General features: G+C 60.9%; 1 protein-coding gene across 1 annotated transcript; it reads right to left on the bottom strand.

Annotated features, from left to right (window-relative positions):
* Window positions 1–60: 60 nt before the first annotated feature.
* On the bottom strand, window positions 61–8,217 carry ASF1B (anti-silencing function 1B histone chaperone). Its single transcript, XM_062179031.1, has 4 exons — window positions 8,013–8,217; window positions 2,246–2,361; window positions 1,089–1,265; window positions 61–702 (listed from the first exon to the last, which is right to left on the bottom strand). The coding sequence occupies exons 1-4, from the start codon at window positions 8,119–8,121 to the stop codon at window positions 496–498; spliced, it is 609 nt and encodes a 202-aa protein (XP_062035015.1). The 5' UTR covers window positions 8,122–8,217; the 3' UTR covers window positions 61–495.
* Window positions 8,218–14,883: the final 6,666 nt, after the last annotated feature.

A 14,883-nucleotide genomic window follows, 5' to 3' on the forward strand; every position in this document is an offset into this window, starting at 1 on the left:
GCATCAGGCACCTGCAGCCCCGCAGGGACACAAGGCCGGTGAGGACAAGAGGAGGGGGTGAAGTCTCCACCAAGTGCTTTTTATTTGCAAACCAACCGAACATCTTTAATATAAACCCCCTTAAATACACACGGCAGCAGACACAGCAGCAGATGGGGGAGGGGCGCTCTCTGGGGTCTCCAGTGCTCCTTTGGCCCCAAGTCCCTGTGGCCTGAGAGCTGGGTGCAGGCAGCCTGGGGCGGAAGGGCCCTCGTGTGGCTGGGCGCCGAGTCAGACTGTTCAGGGCCGCCATCTCCTGCCCTGCAGCACCCAGGAGACAACAGGGGACAAGGGACAGCAGGAGGCCGGGGTGGCGGCCTTGGGCAGGCATGGCGCGAGCAGGTGAGAGCAGGCGCGTGCAGGCTGAAGTCCCTGCTGCTGCTCCGGGGCCTGCAGAGCGAGCTGATCCACGGTGCCAGGTCCCAGGCGGGGCCGGCCAGCGCCGGGCTCCCCCACTTAGATGCAGTCCATGGAGTTCTCTGGAAGCAGGGCGGGGATGCAGCCCGGGAGCCCCATGCCCTTCACAGGGGTGCAGCTGAAGGGGAGGCCGCAGCCCAGGGCAGGGTCCTGGCTCTCCACGGCCTCCAGTCTGTCCGTGTGGCTGTCCCAGTTGATGTGGAAGCGGGTGACCCGGGGGTTGGAAGTGAGGATGTTCCGCTGGAGCTGCGGCGGGAAGAGGCACCGTCAGCCCTCGTCCCTGTCACCCCCCCTTGTGCGATGGCCACCAAGGACGTGCGAGAGCCACAGCGCTCCGCAGGTTCCCTCCCCAAAGGTCCACGATAGCCTGGGCCTGGGGGGTCAGGAGCTCAACCTGGGGCTCCCACGGAGATGGCAGGGGCCATTGTCACTACTTCCCAGCGGCTGCAGCATTTGATGCAGGGCCCTCGAGTGGGGTCTTAACTGCCGCAGCCAGCCCTTGCCCTGGGGCCGGCTCACCACGCCTTTCCTGTACCAGGCCACCAGAACCGAACGTGCTGGGGAAACCTTGCTACAGTCCCACAGGGCAGGGCCTGCCCCGCCTGCCGCAGGAGGCAGAGGGGCAGCCGTACCTGGGAGAAGTCTGGCTTCAGGGGCGGGTTCTCCCGCAGCTCGGGGCTGGGGTACTCGTTGTTGACGTAGTAGCCCACGCGGATGAACTCCTGTCTGTGGTAGGTGCAGGTGATGAGGACCACGGTCACGCCCACAGCATCGCTCTCCGGGATGAGGGATGGGTTGGGGGCGTCGGCCTGGGGGGGGTAGGGGAGACACGTCCTGGGCTTCTGCCCTCCCTGCCTGCCAACCACTGGGCCAGGAAGGGCTCAGGCAGGAGGCACCGGAAGTCATCCTGGGAGAGCCGGCCAGAGCCGGGATGCTGGGAGTGGCGTGAGGCCCCCCTGATCAAACACCACTGAGCATCAGGCGCTGACAGGGGAGCGCGGAGCACCTGGCCCTGGCTCGTGGGTGGATCTGCTGCTGTGGGTGGGTGAAGGGCCCAGATGTGCCGTGACAGCAGGGCTGGAGGGGAGCTAGTGGAGAAGCTCAAGCTTTGGCGTTCTGACCCACCTGCCAAGTCTAGAAATCTACATTTTGTAAAAGAGCAAAAATAAATACAGAAATAAACGAATGAAAATTAGGAAAAAGCTGTTGAGGGACAGAGAGAGGTCCCAACTGCTGGTTGGCAGCTCCATCCGGGTCTCCCAGGTAGGCGGCTGCACGCAAGCCCCTGAGCCCTAGCCGTTGCCTCCCAGCCCTGGGCACTCGTGTCTACCCAGGCCATGTGCTCCAAGCTCTGTGTCCGCGGGTGGGTTCACTGTTTTCAATTGCCCGAGGGCACCAGAGGCCTTCAGGAGCAAACACGTATGGGATCGGCCTCCCTCGGGCCAACTCCTACAGCTACCGCTGGCTCCAGGGCTCCGACCCAGGGAGCGAGTGTGAACCTGCTGGTCTGCAGCCACATGGGGCTCCCCGAGGGCGCGCACGTGTAGGGGCCACCGTGCAGCCTGCGAGTGTGCAAGGGAGCTCCCCCCAGCTCACGGGGAACCTGTGCTGTGAACAAACTGTGCATGCGTCTCCAAAAACTGAGGGTTGTGGGGGGACGGGGGCCGAAGGCCTCCTAGGGCTGGGCGAGGATCAGAACCTGAACTTCTGCCGGCCTGGCTGGCCTTGGGTTTTGGGGGTCCGGGAGGCTGCACAGGGGAGTCAGGGGCTTCGGTGTCATGTTTCTTACCTGGAAGACAAACATGTGCCTCCCTGCGGGCACGGGGCCCACCAGCACCGAGTCTAAGATCTGATCGAACTCCTCGCTCTCAGCAGAGCCCACGTAAATGATCTTCCACTCCAGGTCTGCAAGGACATGGGGCGGGGGCATGGGGGGGGGCGGCAGGTTAATGAATCGGGGCCGCTTGGCCGCCAGGCACCGGAAAGAGCCTTATCATTAGGGTTTGGACATGGCTGCCACACGCCAGAAGAGTCTGCGATCGGGTGCACCCGGGCCACAGGGGACAGGCAGTGCGCAGGCCCCAGTGCTGGGGACGTGGCCCCTGCAGGCCTAGCTCTGCCCAGCATCCTTGCCTTTGGACTGCAGGAGACACCATGGGCCCCTGGGAGCCGGTGTGGCACTGACCCGCATGGCAGAGGCTGAATTAAGAACCACGTGCCCCAGCAGGGCCAGGGAGGGAGCGGCAGGCGCTTGGGTCATCTCGGGGCCCTGCCCACTGGGTGCCGGGCTCAGAGCAGCATCCTCTTTCACACACACGGCCCCGTGCCATGGAACGGGAGGAGATTCCCTCGACAACTGGCGCAGGGTGGCAGATTCTGATCCACCCGGGAGAGAGCCAGGCAGCGTGAGGTGGGAGCCGGGTGGTTCCCAGCTCGCCCAGGCCAGGGGCTCAGCATGCACACTTGGCATCGCAGCCAGGGCTGAGAAGGGGCACTGTCCCCAGTCCCCTCCCCCCTCCCCCCTTTAAAGGCACACGAGCGAAGGAGGCCCTGCCCATCCGTCACAGGAAGCTCCTGGTGACCACTGCCTGTTGCAGGAGGGCCAAGTGTACCAGGGGCAAGGTCACGCTGGTACAGGGCAGCTTGGCAGGAGACCGCGGACTTATTTTAGCTTCTTTGAAATTACACAACGCCTGCAAGCCCCGGACAGCTGGGGGGGGGGGGGTGTCACAAGCTGTGATTTTCACAGGAAGTCAACTCGCTTGGAAGCTGCCTGGGCCCTTGGTCCGGCCGTCACACCAGAGTGTCCAGCCTCGGACACACACGCTGAGCCTGGGGCCCTTCCTGGGCAACACCCACTGCCAGTCCCTCCGCCATCACCCAGGAAGCTGGAACCGGGCCTCAAACTGGACGGGAAGCAGGCGGCCCATGGGGCCATTGTAAGTGCCGCACTGGATAGCAGCCCCTACTCCCGCTTTCTAGAATGGCTCGCCATTGGAACATCTCGTTCTGGGCGCTCTCTCACAACCAGCGGAGTCACCAAGCATGCGTTTGATTAAGGTGCAAGGTGCAGGGGGGTCTGAAACGCTGTCCCATGGATGTCACCTGCCACCCACGTGGGAGACCTGGGTGGAGCTCCAGGCTCCTGGCTTCCTTCGGGTCCAGTTCCTGCCGTTGCATCATCAGGGGAGTGACCCAGTGGCTCACTCACTCTAACTCTGCCTTTCAAATAAAGAAATAAATCTTAGAAAAAGAGAGAGAGAGGGCTGGCGCCGCGGCTCACTAGGCTAATCCTCCGCCTGTGGCGCCAGCACTCCGGGTTCTAGTCCCGGTTGGGGTGCCAGTTTTGTCCCAGTGGCTCCTCTTCCAGTCCAGCTCTCTGCTGTGGCCCGGGAGGGCAGTGGAGGATGGCCCAAGTGCTTGGGTCCTGCACCTGCATGGGAGACCAGGAGGAAGCACCTGGCTCCTGGCTTCGGATCGGCGCAGCGCCAGCCGTAGTGGCCACTTGGAGGGTGAACCAACAGAAGGAAGACCTTTCTCTCTGTCTCTCTCTCTCTCTGTCTAACTCTGCCTGTCAAAAAAATTAAAAAAAAAGAAAAAGAAAAAAGAAAGAGAGAGAGAAAAAAAAAAAAAGTTGAGGAGCAGATGAAACCACTGGGGAAGACAGAAGATGCTGGAGCCAAGGGCCCACGAGTTGAGCTGACAGCTTGCTCAAGTACCTTCAGCAGGGGCGCACGCCTGTGATTCTGGGTTGGGCACGGCTGGCCAGCCGTATGTATGCGTCTCACAAGCTGTGGGGAAAAACATGCGAGGGCAAAAACCCCACGTCATTGTTCGCTATACAATACACCTGCTTGCACAGTGTTTTCACTGTGTTAGGGACTTCAAGGAACCAAGGAGAGATCTGAAGACCATGCACAGGCTACGTGCAAATACCACGCCTTCCTTATCTGGAAAGCAGATCGAAGGTGGGGGGTGGGGGTGGACATCTTCCACCTGCTGGTTCACTCCATGGATGCTTCAACAGCCAGGGCTGGGACTGCAGCCAGGGGGCGAGGACCCCACTGGGGCTCACAGGTAGGTGCCAGGGGCCCAAGTGCTGCCTCCCAGGCACACTGGAATGGAAGCAGAGGAGCCAGGAGTCAGCCTGGCACTGTGAAGCCCACCCACTCCTATGCCAATTTATAAAAGGGACTGAGGATTTGGATGTCCTTGGGGGGTCTAACAGATACAGAAGGCAACGGTGTGCAAACCTCTGGGATCAGATATGGAGGGTGGGGGGACCTGGTACAGAGCCTGGCTTAGAGGCCTGGCTCTGCTCCTGACCCCACTCCCTGCCTATATGCGCCCTGGGAGACAGCAGTGATGGCTCCAGTGATGGGGTCCCTACCCCCACGCGGGTGACCTGGATGCAGCGCCCAGTCCCAGCTGTTGCAGCCATTTGGGGAGTGAACCCACAGATGGGACATCTCTCCATCTCCCGCTCAAAACAAAATAAACCAGCACTGGATATGGGATATCAATCACCAATTCAGGGCCGGCGCTGTGGTGCAGTGTAGCGGGTACAGCCACTGCCTGCAATGCTGGCATCCCACATGGGCGCCAGTTTGAGTCCTGGCTGCTCCACTTCCATCCAGCTCTCTGCTGTGGCCTGGGAAAGCAGAGGAAGACGGCCCAAGTCCTTGGGCCCCTGCACCTGTGTGGGAGACCCGGATGGAGCTCCTGGCTCCTGGTTTCAGATCAGCGCAGCTACAGCCGTTGCAGCCAACTGGGGAGTGAACCAGTGGATGGAAGACCTCACTCTCTCTCTCTCTCTCTTCTCTCTGTAACTCTGTCTTTTGAATAAATGCTGATGGAAGAACTCCCTTCTCTCTGCCTCTGTTCCTTTCAGGTAGAAGAAATTAACCATTAAAAAAATACATAAAAACACGTAAGGGCCAGTGCTGTGGCCTAGCAGGTTGAGGCACTGCCTGCACCACTGGCATCCCACAGGGGCACTGGTTCCAGTCCCCGCTGCTCCATTTCCGATCCAGCTCCCTGTTAGTGCACCTGGGATAGCAGCAGAGGATGGCCCAAGGGCTTGGGGCTCCTGCACCCACGTGGGAGACCCAGATGGAGCTCCTGGCTTTGGCCTGGCCCAACCTTCGCCGTTGTGGTCACCTGGGGAGTGAACCAGCAGATGGAAGATCTCTCTGTAGCTCTGCCTTTCAAATAAAATAACTTTTTTAAAAAAAATACCTAACAAATACAGGACATAACTGTATACACGCAGTGTATCTAACTTCTGAACACGATTAAAGGTAGGTCAATTACATTTTGTCCCGATCCCCAATTTTACAGGCTGAACCCCGCACAAGATACACCTCTACTCCGTATGACAACAAACGCAAAGCCAATGCTACGATTAAACACACATTAAGAAAGTGTTGGCCGGCGCTGTGGCGCAGGGGGTTAAAGCCCCAGTCTGCAGTGCCAGCATCCCATATGGGCGCAAGTTCGAGGCTCTGCTACTCCACTTCCGATCCAGCTCTCTGCTATGACCTGGGAAAGCAGTGGAAGATGGCCCAAGCACTTGGGCCCTGGCACCTGCATGGGAGACCCGGATGGAGCTCCTGGCTCCTGGCTTCGGATCGACACAGCTCTGGCCGTTGTGGCCAACTGGGGAGTGAACCAACGGATAGAAGACCTCTCTCTCTCTCTCTCTCTCTCTCTCTCTCTGTAACTCTACTTTTCAAATAAGTAATAAAACAAATCTTTAAACAAGAAAGTATTGTCGTTGCAGAACCTGTTTCCCGTTTGTATTTATCTGGGAGTGGCAAAGGAGAGAGACAAAGGCGGGCGATGGTGGGGGAGCAGAAAGAGCAAGATCTTCCACTCGCTGGTCCACTCCCCAAATGCCAACAGCTGGAGGCCGGCCAGGCCAGGGCCAGGCGCCCGGAACTCCCCATGGGTCTTCCGCGTGGGCGGCAGGGGCCGGAGCCCTAACCAAGACCTGCGCACAGCAGCGGGCAGCAGCAGGAAGCTGGGTCGGAAGCTGGGCGTCCAGGACCCTAACCGAACCGGCGCTGTGATCCGGTGACCAGGCCGTCCGGAGCCGCAGCCTCTTAGCCGTATTGCCCGCGGCCTTGGCCTCGCCGGGGCGCCTGCCTTTGCGGCTTCTTCAACCTGCTCCCTGAGGGGCAGAGCCCCCTCCACGCACGCACACGCACCCCTGAGTACTCCGTGCGGCCCCTGGGAGTCAGGGGGCCCCCAACTGGGGGCTGGGAGAGGAAGAAGGAACTCAGAGCCTCCCCCAGGGGTTGCCCAGGCTCCTGTCCCCAGATGTCACCGCCCGGGGTGGGGCAGGGGGTCAAGGTGGGGGCTTGGCTCCCGGCCGCGGGGCCAGGGCGTCGCGGGCACCCACGTCCCAGATAATGACCACGCGCCCGCTTTTAAAGCAGGCTGACCCGCGCCACCTGGGAATTCAACCGAGGGGCCCCCTCGCCTCTCCTGCCGGCCTTTAAAGCGAGTCTCAGCGCCCCTCCCTCCCCCCCCAGCTTACACTTCATTTCCGCCCTGTCCCAGAAAGCCTCTAGCCGGCTTACTCCACAGTCAGCCACAGGCGGAGGCTGACCGGCGGGCCACCCCCCTGCCACCCAGGGGCCTCCCCGGCTCCGCCCCGGAGCTGAGCGCTGGGTGGACGCAGGCCTTGGCCCCGGCTGGCCCCGGCCTGCGCAGGGCCCGGGGCTCTGGGTGGCTGCTGTGTCCTCCCCTGCGCCACGACCACCTCCCCGCCACGGGAAGCCGGCCCCGGCCGCGCCCACCCAGGCCCACGACGGGGAAACCTCGGGAGCCGGGACGCCCCCCACCGCCACCCTGGGGTTCGCAATGACGCCGGACGCAGTCATTTAAACTCTGGGCAGGGCATGGGGGCGAGGAGGGCGGCAGGGGTGGGGTGGAGGCAGGGGGCGTGGGGGTCTCCGCCTGGAAGCGCCTCTATCATTAGGAAGCGGTGCCTGGGAGGAGCGCCATTGCGGGGGGGGGGGTCCTGGGGCTGGGAGGGGGCGATGGGGTGGGGGGGGCTGCACGGACAGAAGGGAGGGGGCCCCGGGGCGGCTCTCCACGGGGAGGTCGGGGTGAGGGTCGGCCCGGGGCTGCGGTGGGGGTCTCCGCACGGGTCCAGCCTCCTCGGAGGTCGGGGTGAGGGTCGGCCCGGGGCTGCGGTGGGGGTCTCCGCACGGGTCCAGCCTCCTCGAAGGTCGGGGTGAGGGTCGGCCCGGGGCTGCGGTGGGGGTCTCCGCACGGGTCCAGCCTCCTCGGAGGTCGGGGTGAGGGTCGGCCCGGGGCTGCGGTGGGGGTCTCCGCACGGGTCCAGCCTCCTCGGAGGTCGGGGTGAGGGTCGGCCCGGGGCTGCGGTGGGGGGGTCTCCGCACGGGTCCAGCCTCCTCGGAGGTCGGGGTGAGGGTCGGCCCGGGGCTGCGGTGGGGGGGTCTCCGCACGGGTCCAGCCTCCTCGGAGGTCGGGGTGAGGGTCGGCCCGGGGCTGCGGTGGGGGTCTCCGCACGGGTCCAGCCTCACCGTCCGCCAGGGCCTCACTGCACTCGAAGCTGATCTCGAACCGGAAGGGGCTGTGGAAAGGGCTCGGGTTCTCCAGCACCGCCACGTTCAGCACGGACACCTTGGCCATCGTCCCGCCGGGAGCCGGGATCGGGGCAGCGGGCAGAGGGGCAGAGTCGCCGGCGGCCGCTCCCGCCTCCTCTCGCCGCGGACTGCAACGCGCACCGCGTCCGCGCGCCGCCTTCAAATCGCCGGCTCCACCCTCTAGCCAATCACCGCAAACGCTCCGCGGCGGCGAGAGCGCCCCGTCAACCAATCCGCGAGCGCCGCTGGCGCGCGCCCGGACTCCTCGAACCAATCCGCGGAGCGCCCTCTCCGCAGGCGCGCGAGGGAGGCAGGACCAGCTGTGGGCTTCTCGCGGGGTGGCCGCGGAGAACCAATCCCCAGCGACTCCGACTCGGATGCGGGGGCGGGGGCGGGGGTGGGCGGAGTCAAACCCCGGCTCTCGGCCAATCCTGAGGGTTCCCGCACAGGCGTGGCCCGCCTCTTCTCGCAGCTTTTCCGAGAGTCGCATCCTTGAGGGAGCAGCACCGCCAACGGCCGAGCGGTGGCGCGCGGCGCTCGCTTAAGAGCGCGGGAAGGGCGGGTACTTGCGGCCGCCGTGATTGGCAGGCGGGAGTGGGGCGGGGATAAAGCAGGTTTTTGGAGATCTAATTGGCTGAGGTGGCTTGTGGGGGCGGGAGCAGAGGAAGGCGTGTCTGAGGATTCGCGGGAGAGGAGCGGAAGTCGGGGGCCGGCGCGGTGGAGGCGCGGCGGGGGCGTCGGCGCGTGCGTGCATGTGGGCGTTTCGGGCCGGGGGCTTCTGGCTGCTGAGGCCGTGCGCAGCCTGGGGGTCCGCGGTTCGGGTCCCGCTCCCGGCCAGTCAGGGACCGGCCGGCTGCGGGGCCGGGGCCGAGACGATCGAATTTCCCAATACATGATGATGCATCCGAAACTCCACCCCGAGCAGAGTTATTAGCACGACGTGTGTTCTAGGCGTTTAACGGAACATTTATTTATTCTCAACTTGGTGAACTTTGGGATTTTTTTTTTAAGCCCCAGCGCCGTCCGTTCCCGACCCCGGGGAAAGCCGTATCGGGGACCCCGTCTGCGATGCTAGGGAGGAAAAGGGGTTCTCCACGGAGCTGGCTGCGTGATTGTCGCTGAACCCCGGGTCCCAGCGCCAGGCCGGCAGAGGCTTATCCTGCTTAGCGGGGAACCCGAGAGCTCTGCTGTGGCCTCCGTCTGCGCCTGTCACCCTCCCGCCCTGCCCCTGCCCCCGCCCCCCCCCCCAGCCTCCCTCCTGCTGCAGGGCCTTGTGCTCGCTCTGAAAAGTAGCCCTCTGGGGCTGGCGCCTGCAGGGCCCGCATCCCATATGGGCGCTGGTTCGAGTCCCGGCTGCTCCACTTCCAATCCAGCCCTCAGCTGTGGCCTGGGAGTGCAGTAGAGGATGGCCCAAGTGCTTGGTCCCCTGCTGCACGCACGTGGGAGACTCAGAGGAAGCTCCTGGCTTCGGATCAGCACAGCTTCCGACCGTTGTGGGCAGCTGGGGAGTGAACCAGCGGATGGAAGACTCTCTCTCTCTCTCTGTCTCTCTCTCTGCCTCTCCTCTCCCTGTGTAACTCTGACTTCCAAATAAATAAATATTAAAGAAAAAAAAACCACTCAGGATTGTGTGTTGTGTTCTACAATTTCACAGAAATGTTGGCCGCCCAGGCCTGACACCGCCGACCCTAGACGGGCCTGTTTGCAAGGCTGGCCCTCGGATGGTGTCTTCCCGTCCCCTGAAGGCTTTGTGCGAGCTCTGTGGTCTGTGTGGAATGCCTGGGCCGTCCTCCACTGCTTTCCCAGGCACGTTCACGGGGAGCTGGATCGGAAGTGGAGGCGGGGGGACTGGCCCGGCGCCCGGCTGGGATGCCAGCCCCCGCTGTGCCGCGGCCTTGTCCCTGTGAACGTGGCTCTGCACTCATTCCCGTCCTGCAGCCCCGAGCTAGGCACGTGCGGCTGTCCGGATCAGGACGAGAGGAGACGAAGCGGAAGGAGCCATCTGGTTCTCCAGTCGAGCGTGCAGGGATGGGGTGGGGGTGGGGGGCTTCGGGAGAGCAGGCAGAGAGGTCTGTGGACAGGGCTCGCTCGCCCGCTCACTCCTCTGGGACACCTGCGGTTTTGGTCGTGTGCGGTTCCAGGCACAGCTGCGTCCTACACTGTCTGGTGCGTCTTGTGCTCGCGTGCAGAGGGTGGGGAACCTTGGGGAACCTCTTCTTCCTCCCAGGGCCTGCTCCACGTTTATAACATCATCTGCAGGCCATACAAAATGATCACCTGCTATCAATGTATCGATTTCATGGGCAGCTCCTGTTAGGGTGTAGCGGGCCAAGCCGCTGCTCCACCTGCCATCCAGCTCCCTGCTAATGGCCTGGGAAAAAGCAGCGGAAAATGGCCCACGTGCCTCGGCCCCTGACAACCAGGTGGGAGACCTGGAAGAAGCTCTTGGCTTCAGCGTGGCCCAGTCCCAGCTGTTGCGGCCATCTGGGGAGTGAACCAGAGGATGGAAAATTCTCTCACTTTCAAATAAATACAATATTTTTTATTTTTTTAAATTTATTTTTATTTTTAATTTATTTGACAGGCAGAGTTAGAGAGAGAGAGAGACAGAGAGAAAAGTTTTCCTTCCGTTGGTTCACCCCCCAAATGGCTGCTATGGCCAGAACTACACCGATTCGAAGCCAGGAGCCAGGTGCTTCCTCCTGGCTCCTCCTGCAGGCGGAGGAGTAACCAAGTGAGCCACGGCGCCAGCCCCAATGTTCAGAGTTTTTAAAAAAATTATTTCAGTATCGTGGTGGGGGCCAGTACTGTGGCCTAGTGGGGAAAGCTGCCGCCTGCAGCGCCGGCATCTCATATGGGCGCCAGTTCTAGTCCCGGTTGCCCCTCTTCCAGTCCAGCTCTCTGCTGTGGCCCGGGAGTGCAGTGGAGGATGGCCCAAGCCCTTGGGCCGGGCACCCGCATGGGAGACCAGGAGGAAGCACCTGGCTCCTGGCTTCGGATCGGCGTAGCGCCAGCCACAGCGGCCATTTGGGGAGTGAACCAACAGATGGAAAACTCTCTCTCTCTCTCATTCTCTCTCTCTCTCCCTCCCTCCTCCCCCTCTCCCTCTCTCCCTTCTTCCCCCCTTCAAATAAACTAAAACATCACCGGAACTGTGGAGCTGCCAGTCTGTTTCTAGACTGTGGGTTGTTGTGTCTCGCTTTGGAAATCCTACCCCGAGGTGAATAAGACTTCTCACTGTGCTTTCTTCTGGAAGTTTTACTTTTCAGATTTAGCTTAAAAAAAAAAAAAAAAGAAAGAAAGAAAGAAAGAAAAACCTACCTGGAATTTCTTTTTCCTCATGAAGTGAGATAAGGCTGTAATTTATTTTCTCCGCATGAATGACCCCTCGTCCCAGTTCCATCTCTCGATAATCCAGCGGTTCTTAAAGTGTGCTCCCCGGAGAGTCCCCCAAGAACCTCCCGGGGACCTGCCACCCCGCCGTGCAAATCCTGTGTAGCAATGCCCTTGAAGAAGCAGCAGAAGGCATTGCTTAGGTTAAAGCCCCGTGCCGTGAGCATGCTGGTTTTGGTTTTCAGGGCGGCCAGACAAGGCGGTTCCCACAGAACTCGCGCCCAGCACAGGGTAAAGCACTTGGACCCTTGTTTAAGCAGAAGTGAGACTGGCGGGTGTTTTTTTTTTTTTTTTTTTTTTTTTAAGTTTATTTATTTGAAAGGCAGTTACACAGAGATCTTACGTCCTCCAGCTCACTGCCCAGATGGCTGCAGTGGCAGGGCTGGGCCAGGCAGGAGCCAGGAGCCTGGAGTCCCCTCCGTGTCTCCCATGGCGGTGGTGGGAGCCATCTTCCACTGCTCCCCCAGGTGCATTAGCAGGGAGCCCGAGCAGCCCGTGCTCCGATACGGGATGCTGGTGTTGCAGGCAGCAGCGCTAACCCAGGCCCCACAGTGCCAGGCCCCAGGACTGGCACTTTTAAGAATGACGGACCAGGGGGCGCTGTGGCGTAGCAGGTAAAGCCACTGCCTGCAGCGCTGGCATCCCATATGGGCGCTGGCTGGAGTCCCAGCTGCTCCACTTCTGATCCAGCTCTCTGTTGTGGCCTGGGAAAGCAGTAGAGGATGGCTCAAGTCCTTGGGCCCCTGCACGCACGTGGGAGACCCGGATGGAGCTCCTGGCTCCTGGCTTTGACTTGGCCCAGCCCTGGTCCTTGCAGCCCCTTGGGGAGTGAACCAGAGGATGGAAGAGCTCTCCCTCTCTCTGTCTCTGTCTCTCTCTCTGTGACTCTGCCTTTCAAATAAATAAATAAATACATGAAATATTTTAAAAAATGACCCAGGTTGTTCCTCTGAGGATCTTTGCAGAGATCTGCCCAGAGTGAAAGTGGGAGCTGCCCACTTCAAGGCCAGCGGCCGGCACTTTGTGTCCCTTTGTGGTCCGTGGGAGTCCAGCTGCTTCCATTCAGCCGTCCAGTAAGGAGCTTCACAAATATGAAAAAAAGAAGAAAGGGAAATGCCATTCTTCTAACTAATTTTAAAACTAATAGTTATTTTTCACAAGGAACTTGTTAATACAATGGATTTATTAGTTACTTTTAATTTGTTAATAACACTTTTGAATTTCTCAGTTTATTTTTTTTAAGATTTTATTTATTTGAGAGGCAGAGTGACTGACAGAGAGAGAGGTCTTCCATGCACTGGTTCACTCCCCAGGTGACCACAGTGGCCGGCGCTCCTCGCCGTCGGTTCTGGTGGCTGCGTGGGTTCTGTCTGAGGGGACCTGTGCAATTCACCCAGCCCTCCCCAGTGCTCAGGGCTCGGGCTTGCTACTCTGTTGCCACCCCCAGGAGCGCTCCCTTGCTGCAGAGTGCCCACCTTCACACTCAGGTCCCCGGGGCCTGTGCCCAGGAGAGCACTGCTTGGCTCCAAGTGAGGGCTGCGACCCCGGGGGGGCAGAGGCCAAGGGTGGTGCAAGACAGCTGGGCAGGGTGGGTGGAAAAGCCCGGCCGGCCGTGGTGAGGATTTGCTCCATCCTGGGAACACGCTGCCAGCCTCCAGAGGGCAGCTGCGCATGGGAGAGGCCTCAGTGCAGCCATGTGCACTCGGTGGAGTGCACGCAGGGTGTTGGAAGGGCATGGCGCGCCGGCCAGTGTTCCCATCAGAGGAAGCCCCTTAGCCATCCTGGCTGCAGTGGCGATGGTGACCCTTGGCCTCGGAGGGTTAGGAGAGGAGACGACGCCCAGCCTGAGCGTGTGGCTTCCTGCCCACGTGCAAGTGCACAGCGGCGGCACCCAGTGTGTGTGGCGAGAGCGAGGGCACCAAGGCAGAACTGGCCGTGCTGTGCCGTCTCTCCCCTGGGCAGGCCCACAGGCTTCTTTCTTTCTTTCTTTCTTTCTTTTTTTTTTTTTTTTCTTATTTACTCATTTTTAAAGGCAGAATTACAGAGAAGCAGAGAGAGAGAGAGGTCTTCCTTCTGCTGGTTCACTCCCCAAATGGCTGCAATGGCCGGAGCTGCACTGATCTGAAGCCAGGAGCCAGGAGCTTCCTCCGGGTCTCCCACGCAGGTGTAGGGGCCCAAGCACTTGGGTCATCTTCCACTGCTTTCCCAGGTCATAGCAGAGAGCTGGATCGGAAGTGGAGCAGCCGGGCTTGAACCGGCACCCATATGAGATGCCCGCACTGCAGGTGGCGGCTTTACCAGCTCTGCCACAGCCCCGGTCCCCCCAGGCTGCTTCAGTTGGGCCTCAGCCCCAGTACCACATGTGGGTTGGGGGCCATGGGTGGAGGTGCTGTGGCCGCTGCTCGAGACAGCCTGCATGCCATATCGGAGCACCTGCTTCCGGTCCAGCTTCCCGATGTGCCAACAGAGAGAAAGGCTGTGTAGGGCTGGTGCGGCTCCCAGGAGGGCACCCGTGTGTCCGTGTGTCCGTGTGTGAGGCTGGAGTGGCGGGAGGTCGCTGCAGGGCTGTGCCGGCCCCCGTGCTCACCTTGGCCTTGGCTCTGCGCGGCCGAGGAGGCCGCTGTGGGGTTGAACAGAGGGGCAGACGGCTCTCAGGAGCAGTCTGCTTTCCGTGTTGAGGGGGCCCACCACGGCTCAGGCGGAGGCACCGGGGGTGCACCCCGGAGCGTTTGCAAGGATTCCAGAGAAACTGCCCGCCAAGTGCACAGGGTCCCCAGAGCTGGGGTTCAGGCCGCTCTGGGCTGCCCCCTGCAGGTCTCCCCAGCCCAGCGTCCCACCACCAGTGAGCCACACCACGCTCGTCCTTCCAAGAAATCTTAATTTCTTTATTGTTTGACTTTTTGACTCAACAATTTTTTTTAAAGTTTTTGTTTTTTTCTGAAACGTTCTTGTTGTTATGAGCCTTTTTGTTTTGTTCTCGTTAAATGCACTCGACCCAAAATTGGTTTGGCATATCGAAAAGGGGACCAAGGGAGGGAGGGAGCGGGGAGGGGTGGGGGAGGCCCGAATGGACAAAAATTGGAATGAGAAAGACACTGAGAGAGAGGCGGAGACATTAGGAGAAGGCAGGGGGAACCCAACAGAAGGAGAAAACCCAGAGAGAAAGAATTGAGATTTAGGAGCAAATGAATTTAGGAGCCCAAGGAAGGGAGGAGAGGCAACCATGACCCTTCTCTGTTATCATCCCGGCTGGGGAGGGGGCGTCAAGGCACCAGGTCTGGTGGGGGTCGGGGCTGGGGGGGTGGTGCCTGGGCTCATGGGAGTGGCTCTGCCCCACCAGGGGGCCTCAGAACCCGGCTGGAATGGGAGCCAAGGGCCCCCACTACACCCTCTTCCCCTGATTGTCCACGTGTGG

The sequence above is a fragment of the Lepus europaeus genome, chromosome 20 (genome assembly GCF_033115175.1).
Source record: "Lepus europaeus isolate LE1 chromosome 20, mLepTim1.pri, whole genome shotgun sequence".
Classification (NCBI taxonomy): Eukaryota; Metazoa; Chordata; class Mammalia; order Lagomorpha; family Leporidae; genus Lepus; species Lepus europaeus.